The sequence below is a fragment of the Lactuca virosa genome, chromosome 1 (assembly GCF_052849685.1).
Source record: "Lactuca virosa cultivar CGN04683 chromosome 1, Lactuca_virosa_CGN04683_v6, whole genome shotgun sequence".
In the NCBI taxonomy this organism is placed as follows: domain Eukaryota; kingdom Viridiplantae; phylum Streptophyta; class Magnoliopsida; order Asterales; family Asteraceae; genus Lactuca; species Lactuca virosa.
Genome location: NC_136426.1, coordinates 12,342,127 through 12,353,190, shown reverse-complemented (window position 1 = coordinate 12,353,190; position 11,064 = coordinate 12,342,127). Strand labels below are relative to the sequence as shown.

Sequence of the window (11,064 nt, the reverse complement as noted above, 5' to 3'; positions counted from 1 at the left end):
TTTTATATATATTAAAAGAGATAAATCATATAATTATTGAAGTTTATCAAATATATTAAGTTTTTAGAAGCGTTATATTAGTATTTAATACAAAAAGTTAACAAAAACTTAATTATTTTAGGCTCGATAAAATAATTCAAAAAAAAAAACAAAAAAAATCCGGGCCTTGAAAAAACTCGCGCCATATCGCGATAAGACGCGCCTTGAAACGTTATTTGAACGCCACACTTAACAAGTCTGCCTTGGACGTTTTCGTAACGGCTACCCCACGCCTCGCGAGTTTTTTAGAACCATGGTTATTATTATCTTTATGTATTTATGCTAGTAATTTCAATAACAACAAAATACTATATTATTTGTAACAATTGAATTATTATTATTACTAGTTTATAACCCGTGGGAACCACGGTTACAAAATTAATTAAACTTTTATAATTAAATTTATAATTATTAATCAGTTACTTTAATAAATTATTGATTATTAATTAAGAGATATATCAAATTTTTAAAGTTATTATAACTTCAAATTTAACATATAATTAGAAAATGTAAATTTGAATTTTAAAGTGAGTTGACTAATATATCTAAATGACAAATGACATAATATTAATATGAACGTTGTATTAGAGTGACACTTGGCAAATAGAGGTTAAAGTTATTATTTTATTATAATATAGGGATTATTATTATTATTATTATTATTATTATTAATCTAAAACTATTAGTATTAGCGAGGTTAATTACAATATTGTTATTATTTATTAAATTATTATTTCTTTAAAGGATAAAAGATAATAATTATTGTATTGAATAATCTAAATGAAACTTCAAATTATGTAAACGTCAAATTATGTAATATTCAATTATTCAAAGGTCATTCAAATAGGACATGTTGACGGTGTGAGTTTTGGAAGAAGATGTGTCATGTCTTACTGGAAAAAGGACGAACATACGTTTTAGGTTCACAATCTTCTTAAAAAACAAAATTCCACAGAGAAAAGGATGACTCGTCTATAGACAAAAGAGGTTAGGAAGAAATTTTAGAAAATAAAAAACAAAAAAACACCTATAACTAATAATGACGGTTCAACTAGTTTGGAGGCTCTAAGTGAACAAAAAATATGGGGTCATTTGGCATTTACTATACTTAATGTTATAAACCTTCTTCTTTATCCAGACTATGACGTTGAGAATTTGAACAATTGAGAATCGAAATAGAAAATAGAAGATAAATGCGGTGTTTCAATTTTCAAGATCGTACTGATGTGCCGCATGTGTTTCGTCTTCAAGAATCAAGATCGTTCATTGTGACGTGGCCTGTCCGACAATTGAGATTTGAGATATATTAATATTAGGGTTAAGTTTAGAGAATATGGGGTCTTTAGAATTAAGGGCCCTAAGCTCCAGCTTAGCAAAATATAAGGTTGAGCGGCCATGAATAACTATTATGACAACTTAATTTTAAGAACCCTTTCATTAACTGAAATAACTCATAATAACTTCTTGCATCCAACAACCTTTTAACAAGTGTTGACTTATTGCAGAAACTTCCATGCATGCCAGGAATTCTAAACATAATCCAAAAATTAAAACGATCAAATCCCAGGTTTAGTTTTAGCAAACATATAATCCCATAAATTCAAAGCCTTCAAACAACTTATATGAAGTTAAACATTCTAAGATAAAACATCATAAAAACATAAGCTAGCTAGAACTAGAGAAAACTGTTCAATTCAAGTATAACGAGCCAAAGTGATCATCGTCGTTTGCAACACATGAAAGTGCAGAAATGAGCAGACTCATGGCCTCACCAACATTCTTCTTTAACTCATTTGGAGATTCGATCAAATGAAGCACTTCAGAATTGTCCATCTCAAGCAACATATCCGTTACACTTGTAGCATTCTTGTGCTCAATTTGCTCCACCAAAGGGTACAAGTATGTCCTAAGGATCTGCAATTTTGAGAAATCCGAGACCCTTAAATATTTCATAAATGAATCTATATTACTTGAAAAACTAATCATGTGACAAGGAATAATACCCGATGTTGGTTTTCTGGACTAGCAGAAGCCAAAACAGAAGCAAGTTTTCTAGTATCAATTGGTCCAGAAAGATGAACATCAGAGGACGATGTTACTTCTGTTGAGACATTGAAAGGCAACTGAACCATGTTATTGCCCATGAGAACTTGATCCATTTGATTGTCCATGAGATTTCTCCCACTGAACACATTTACCAAGTCTTGGTTAGGAGTACCATCAGACATCACCTATATTCAAAACAAAATTAGCATTAATGTTAGTAAACAAATGAAGTTAATTAATCTAGATTTCACAAGTGTAACATTTCATCCCAAACAATAGTTCTCATCAACAATTTGAAGAAATTTGGTTGTCATTTTTTCCCATTAGCCATTTGCATAACTCTCTTACTAAAGATATAATTTATAATATTACAAATAATTGTTAAAACAACGCACCTGCCCAAGCATAGCATGAGGGTTTCCGGTTCTTACCGGGCCATATCCAACCATTATTGGTTCATGTGTCAAGCCATAACCACGACTTTGCAATTCTGGTGCACCCCAGTGGACCCCAGTTTTATCTGTAGTCAAATGAGTCACTGAACCAGATGCTCGGGGTTGAGCAAATTGCGCCTGAAAAAGAACATTAACCCATAAATCCTCTCTAATAAATGAAGGTTTTTTTTGCCACTTGTCACACTCTCATTCAATTTGCCAAATGTCATTTCGTAGGTATTTTGAATTAATTCTTTTTCCACATGTCATTTTATGAGTTTTTCTATTTTATTAATTTTCATATAATATTTTAATGTAATAATTGCAATGAATGTAGTAATAAATGGATATCAATTTTATTAATGAATTTACCTTTTAATTTCAAAATTCTCAAATCTTTAATTTCTTTTATCTATTTTAATTATTTGTTTAAATTTAAAAGTTAAAAAATATTTGTATTATAATAATTCACTATTTTTCTTATTTTCTTTTGAATACAAAGTTCTCAAATATTTTTACCTTTATATCTATTTTTTTTAAATTAATCAATTTAATACATAGGTTTTACAACTAGTTTATGATTAAAAGAGAGAGAGAGAGAGAGAGATATGGTAAACAACACCATATCATTTCAGGCCCACAAAAAGGTCAATAGCAGAACAACCTCTTGTGGAGTTTTCTACACCTCAACCATTAGACTCTCATGAGATGCCTATAAATTTATATTAAGCTCCTAATACTTATAAAAAAACTACTAATGAACTATTTTGAGTGTCACCAATGATACAATGAGTTTCTGTCACAAGATAGTAAGTTAGATAACCTGTAATCGAGTCATTCTTTCTTCTTTGCGTTCCGCTACCGAAACATATAGTGGTTTTCTTCCTACCATCTTCCTGTTCATCTCAACCATCTGATTCAACATGTTAATTAGATATAATAATCAACAAAAAATTACAGCAAGTAATAAAAAAGAGTAATCACATACAGCCTTCTTAGCTTCCTCTCGGGTAGAAAAAGCGACAAATCCAAAACCCTTGCTCACTCCTTGCGAATCAAACATGATCTAGAAATTATTTTAGACCAAAAGTGATCAAACTTTAGTATAAAATCATAAATTAAATAAATTTATTTCTAGCCCGGCTTTGAAAAAATGTACCTTGCAAGATGTTATAGTTCCAAAGGGCGAGAATAAAGCCTTTAACTTTTCATCATCTGTAATGGTTTCATCAAGATTTTTTATATACAAATTAGCCTCTTTCATTTGTTCAGGTTGTATTTTTCGATCCTGATCAGAATTCTCTTTTAATTCCAATATTTCTCGTTCATTTTTCTTTTGAGCCCTCCTAACATACCAACCGATTCCAGCGTTATTCAACCCCTCAATAGCATCAGTTGCAACGTTTGGATCTTGAAAGTTCACAAATCCAAAACATTTAGACTTCCCATACATGTCTCACATGATAATGTAAAAATAGATTAGGATAACTTGTTTAACAGATCTGTTTTGTAGATAAGATCCAAGATATTAGGATCTATTGTTATCTTTATCTCTGTATTCTTGTTCACATATATAAATAATATAATGAATCCCAAAGGGATCAGTTACGCCTAATACATTCTTCAACTTGGTATCAGAGCCCATCCTAGGGTTCCAATTTTATCACCTTCTCCGGTTTTCTGGTCTTCTTCCAGATACGCCATCACTATGTCTCCCATCATCAACTCTTCTAAGATCGCTACCGTCATCTCCTGTAAGCTAACCAGAACCAATTTTCTGCTTTGGAAGGCGCAAGTTGTTCCTATCCTAAAAGGTGTACAGCTCTTTGGTTATCTTGATGGCACAAAGCCGTCACCACCTGTCAAGCTGATCACTGGAACAGGCGCAGATGCTAGGGAAAACCCTAACCCTGAGTATGATGTGTGGGCTGTTCAAGATCAGGCCATCCTCGGTGGTCTTCTGTCCTCTATGACAGAAGATGTCCTTGCCCAGCTTACCCGATGCACATATACATCCAAGCAATTATGGACCTCTCTCCATACAATGTTTGCTGCTCAACACAGAGGGAATTCCATCCAAATACGCACGCAACTTTCAACTACAAAAAAAGGAGACATGAGTGCATCAGAATATTATCAAAAGATGACTAGTTTTGCAGATACTATGGCTAATATTGGTCATCCAATGACCGATGAAGAGGTAATCGACTATATTTTAGCAGGTTTAGGGCCAGGTCACGGTGATTTATTCACTGCTATCACCGTTTTAAGCAACCAACATGAGGTAACCTTGCCTGAGTTTTACTCTTATCTAATTGCCCATGAAACACAAGCTAGTGCAATGAACAACGTGACAGAATTCACGTCCTCAGCCAACGGTGTGAGCCGCCAGGATTCACAAAATCCCCGTCAGAACAACAACAATGCTCTCCACAATAACCACCAAAACAACTATCGTGGTGGAGGTGGCAGCCGCGGTCGTGGTCGTGGCCGTGGCAGGAACAATGGTGGCCCACGATGTCAAGTGTGTAGCATTCCCGGTCACACAACTTTAAATTGCCGAAACAGATTTAATCATGCATATCAGGCTGATGAATACCGTGGGGGTAATAGTGCTATTACAGGAGGAGGTTACAACAATGACACAAACTGGTACAGATCACCTCACTAGCGATCTTGATCGGCTCTCCGTCCAAGAGCGATATCATGGCAAAGATCAAGTCCAAGTGGCCAATGGAACAGGTTTGCATATTTCTCACATTGGTCATTCAAAAATTTCCGGTTTAGGCAAATCTCTTGCTCTTAAAAACATTTTACATGTCCCTAAAATTAACAAGCATCTTCTTTCCGCTCATAAGTTTGTTTCTGATAATAATGTATTCATTGAAATTCACATTGATGCTTTCTTTGTTAAGGACAAAACCACGAAGAAAACTCTACTATTCAGTAAAAGCAAAGGAGGACTTTATCCGGTGCCGCTCAGTCGTCCTCCCTCCAGTACTTCTCGGCTTGTTGCGTCTAGTGTTAAAGTGTCGCCACCTCAATGGCATCAACGTCTTGGCCATCCCAGTTCATCAGTTGTTAAGTCTATTTTAAAGAACAAATAAGTTAGGTTGTTCTTTGATAATAAACCTTTTGTTTGTGATGCGTGTCAGTGTGCTAAGAGTCATCAACTTCCTTATCATAATTCTATTCATGTTGCTTCTTCTCCACTTGAACTTGTTCACACGGATGTTTGGGGGCCAGCTCAAGTATCTAGTGGTGGTTTTAGATATTATGTTAGTTTTGTGGATGATTATAGTCGTTATACATGGATCTATCTCATCAAAAATAAATCTGATGTTGAACAAATTTTTTATAACTTTCAAAACCATGTTGAATGTCTTCTAAATGCAAAAATTCGCATTGTTCGATCCGACTGGGGAGGCGAATACCACAAACTCCACCACTATTTCCAACGTATAGGAATCTCCCATCGTGTGTCCTGTCCTCATACATCACAACAAAATGGAATGGCTGAACGAAAACATCGCCATATTATTGAAACTGGTTTAGCTTTACTTGCTCACTCCTTTCTTCCCCTTAGATTTTGGGATGAAGCTTTCTTAACTGCTTGTTATCTCATAAATCGTATGCCCAGTCGTACTATAAATAACTCAACACCCATCACACGTCTTCTCAAAATACAACCCGATTACTCTTTTTTGCGAATTTTTGGTTGTGCTTGTTGGCCAAGTCTTCGCTAGTATAACTCTCATAAACTTGAATTTCGGTCGAAATTGTGCGTTTTTCTTGGTTACAGCTCAATACATAAAGGGTACAAATGCTTAGATAGAAGTACTGGACGTATCTATATATCACAAGATGTAATTTTTGATGAATCTCGATTCCCATTTGCAACTTCATCCACCTCCACCACACCATCTCTTACTTCCACAGTTGTGTCGTTTCCCCAATCTGAACCGGCAATTGTAAATGATCATTTGAGAAATTATGACTTATCTATGTTATTATCTAACAGTTCTCATGCAGCTACAGCACCATTAGCACCTGTTCCTATGTTCTTCACTTCTACCAATGGTGTTTCCAATGCTCCACAACAACCAACACATGTGACTTTTGCATCGGATCATCACGATAGTCCCACCACTCATGCTGATGTCGCAACCACAGTCACTAGCGAAGTTGGATCCATACCTGTCACCACCACCGAAACCACGACTACCGCTGTTGGAAGTAATGTTCCATCCTCTTCTATCAATGAAGCCTCCCCAAGCGTACCTTCTACGCCTCCGTCCACCATCACTACTCGTGGTCGTGCAGGAAAATCTTTCCCTCGCAAGTTTACTGACGGAACTGTTCCCTATTATCCAAATCGACGAGCCTTTTTCACGGTTCCTACTTCGCATCGGCTTGCTCTCTCTGATCCGTCATGGAGGAAAGCAATGGAGGTTGAATTCGCTGCACTTAAGGAAAACCACACATGGATTCTTGTCCCTCGGCCACCTGGTATTAACGTGGTGGGTTGTAAATGGATTTTCAAGCTCAAACAACATCCAGATGATACTATTGATAAACATAAGGCACGACTGGTGGCTCGCGATTTTACTCAACAATATGGTATTGATTATCAGGACACCTTTAGTCCTGTTGTGAAACCTGCCACTATTCGTTTAATTCTCTCATTGGCAGTTTCTAAAGGTTGGCATCTTCGACAGATTGATGTTAGTAATGCTTTTCTCCATGGCTTCTTAAAGGAAGAAGTGTATATGCAGCAACCCCCAGGTTTTGAAGATTCTCAATGACCTCACTATGTGTGCAAATTACAGAGGGCAATTTATGGTCTAAAACAATCTCCTCGTGCTTGGTTCTCTCGGTTAAGCGATAAATTGCATCAACTTGGTTTTCATTCTTCCAAAGCTGACACTTCCCTTTTCTTATTTCATCATGGAGATATTACAATTTATATGCTGGTCTATGTGGATGACATTGTCATTGCGGGTTCTTCTCCAATGGCGGTTGATAAAATGATTCGTGCTTTATCTTCTTCCTTTCCGATTAAAGATCTTGGTCGGTTAAATTATTTCTTGGGGATTGAAGTCGTTCACAATTCAGGGGGAATCACCTTGATGCAACATAAGTATGCATTAGATTTACTTCATCGTGCTAATATGGAGAATTGTAAGAGCGTCTCAACCCCCATGTCTGTCATGGAAAAACTGACTCGAGATCATGGTCAAATTCTTAATGAAGATGACACTTTTAAATATCGTAGTTTGGTTGGAGGTCTTCAATATCTAACATTGACACGACCAGATATATCATTTCCTGTAAACAAGGTGTGCCAATACCTTTCCAAACCTACAAATATTCATTGGGAGGCGGTCAAGCGAATTTTAAGATATATAAAGGGAACGATAACCACAGGTCTTCGGATTCGACGATCTAATTCTACGCTCCTAAGTGTATTTACAGATGCTGATTGGGCTGGATGTCTAGATTATCGCAGGTCTACCGGAGGTTTTGCCATATTTCTAGGGCCAAATCTGATTTCTTGGAGCTCTCGAAAACAACCTACTGTGTCAAGATCAAGTACCGAAGCTGAATACAAGGCTCTTACTAATGGTACAGCCGAAGGAACATGGGTGCAATCTTTGCTAAAAGAATTGGGAGTTCGACAGTCTCGACCACCGGTTTTATGGTGTGACAATCTAGGAGCTACTTATCTAACAACCAATCCCGTGTTCCATGCACGCACGAAACACATAGAGGTGGATTTTCATTTTGTCAGAGAGAAGGTTGCAATGGGTGCTCTTGATGTTCGTTTTATAGCTTCAGGTGATCAGGTGGCAGATGGATTCACGAAGCCCTCGACTCGAAACATGTTAAATCGTCTAAGATACAATCTGAACCTCGTCACGGTTAAGATTGAGGGGGAATGTAAACAGGGCACCTGAAATAGATTAGGATAACTTGTTTAACAGATCCGTTTTGTAGATAAGATCCAAGATATTAGGATCTATTGTTATCTTTATCTCTGTATTCTTGTTCACATATATAAATAATAGAATGAATCCCAAAGGGATAAGTTACGCCTAATACATTCTTCAACTGATAACAACACTTGTAATGGAACCAAACTTCCCAAAAGCTTGTACAAGATCTTCCTCAGTTGTTGTCTCTGGAAAATTCTTTACATACACTTTAGTGATTTGTTTGCTTCATTTCATTTTTCTTGGTGAATAAATTTGGCAACATAGACTTGTTTGCCTTTTATCGACATTCCATTTAGTTTTCTTATCGCAGCTTTGGCATCTTCTTCTTTTTGAAATTGTACATAACCAAAACCTTTTGATCGACCATGGCTATCCACAACGACCTTACATGTACTCACATCACCACACACACAAAATACTTCATATAACTCCTTGTTGTCGATGGATGAATCCAAGTTTTTGATGTATACATTACCTATGCCACTTCTTCTCATGGTAGGATCAGGATCAGAGAACATGATCCTAATTTGTTTGCCATTCAATCTTTTAGAGTCTAAAAGCCTTAGAGCAATATTAGTTGCCATGAAAAAAACAAACAAATGGATATTACAATGAAGAAATTATTATATAGTACATGGATGTTTTGATGTGTGTCTAAGGAGGTGTTTGGATGTACGTTTTCTTTATGATATTATGGCTTGAAAAATTAAAATCGTATAATGAGAAAACTAATTTTTTCAAGTTAAGAAGAACTAGGTAGTTATACTTCGGTATTATTTTTAGAATGGAAACACAGTGTGCGCTTAATTAACACAACTATTACAGACAAGATATGAGACTAAACAATTTGGTTGAAGCTGAGGGACATAAGCGCACATCCAAACAAGCAGCCTTAGTTAAATAGCTTATTTAAAATAATCAATTTGAAAGATCAAGTAAATCGATGTAAATTGACCAAACTATCCTTAGCTTTAACTATCTAATTATCATAATGTCTCATTGGGTTAATGTCACAAAATGATCTAACTATCAATTTCTTTTAAGTCATTAATAAATTAAATGTATTCAATAGATAAACAAAATTAGTTTTGGTATTTATACTAAGCCATTAGATTGGATTTCAATCCGGTACATTGCTATCTAATTCTATTTGACATCTAGTATGACATTAAATTAATATGGAAAATTTTGTATATTTTGTGTCTATATTGGATGTCATATTAGATTCCACATAAGGGCATCCACAATGCATTGAACTCCATAGAGTTTAATGGATTGCCACATCATCTTTCTACAATCCATACAACTCTATCATTTTTTTCTTATAATGCATTGAACTCTACAAAGTTCAATAGAATTTACAAAATGAAATTTATAGTAAATATTTAAGAATTAAAAAATTTCTTTTTTCCCATTGAAGAGTTTAATGGCCATTGAACTCCAAACCCATTGAATGTCAATGTGGCATCTCACAATGCTAGAGTTTTATCAATTGAATGACACATAAGTTTGTCACCCCATTCAGCTCTCCCAATGAACTTACCATTGTGGATACTCTAAGATTAGATATCGGTTTAAATAGCTGAAATTCACGCTGATGGCTTAGTAAAAATAGCAAAATTAGTTTGTACCTCTATCAAATGCAATTAAAAGACTAATGGTTTAAAGAACAAAGTGATGGTTATTATCACTTTATTTGATGTCATTTTATGATATTAACCATATCTATTTTGAATCTTCTTGTCACAACAACCTTTTTGAAAATATATACCCAAACACTCCTTAAGCAACTCATGTCTTTTTAAAATAATACAGATAAACAAACATAGTAATCACTTAAGAATGCATACCATCTTCTGAGCTAGTGAAATTCACATAGCCATAACCAAATGAAACCCCGTTCTCTTCATTTCGACAAATCCTTACGGAATGAACTCGCGTCACCTCATTGAAGAGATCAAACAATTGACCTTCATCAACGTTCTCCTCCAAATCCCCAACATAAAGCGAAGAGATACAATTTGGTGTTGAAGGGGAGGTTGGACTCCCCGCATTAACAATCGAATGTTGAAGAACTAGTTCTGACTTTGTTGATTCGGCCATATTATAGAGAGCAATCTAAACTACTTTGGATCAAAAGTTAGAGAAAGTACAAAACTAGTAATCAGATTATTTGCAAATCAACAAATCATGTGAATGGAAATCCATATGCAGTTAGCAATATATACATAATCATTTAGTAATTTGTAATATAATAGAATAAAAAAGAATTCAACAAAAATTAACTATTTATATAATTAACAGTTTCAAACCACAAACTTAACTTCAAAGTGTATGACCATATATTTTTAAATACCCAATTCATCAATCTTAAAAATATGTAAAATATTAAATATGTGTGAACAATATATGCTTAATTTATTGATTGGAGTCGAAAAATTGAAGGGGAAAATACTAATCTAGCAAAAACACAAATTACCTATCCAAAATTAGCCAAAAAAACACATTAGCCAAAACTAGCCCACGAAATAGTAGTTTGGTTAGTGTTG

The 11,064-nt window shown here is 35.0% G+C and overlaps 1 protein-coding gene across 1 annotated transcript; it reads right to left on the bottom strand.

Moving 5' to 3' along the window:
* Positions 1-1,728: 1,728 nt before the first annotated feature.
* On the bottom strand, positions 1,729-10,618 carry LOC145111373 (polyadenylate-binding protein 2-like). Its single transcript, XM_079047657.1, is given in 11 exon segments — positions 1,729-1,953; positions 2,043-2,270; positions 2,481-2,657; positions 3,343-3,432; positions 3,508-3,585; positions 3,679-3,974; positions 4,187-4,326; positions 4,518-4,618; positions 8,639-8,727; positions 8,730-9,097; positions 10,368-10,618. Coding segments are annotated over 11 exon segments (2,043 nt in total).
* Between the last annotated feature and the right edge of the window lie 446 nt (positions 10,619-11,064).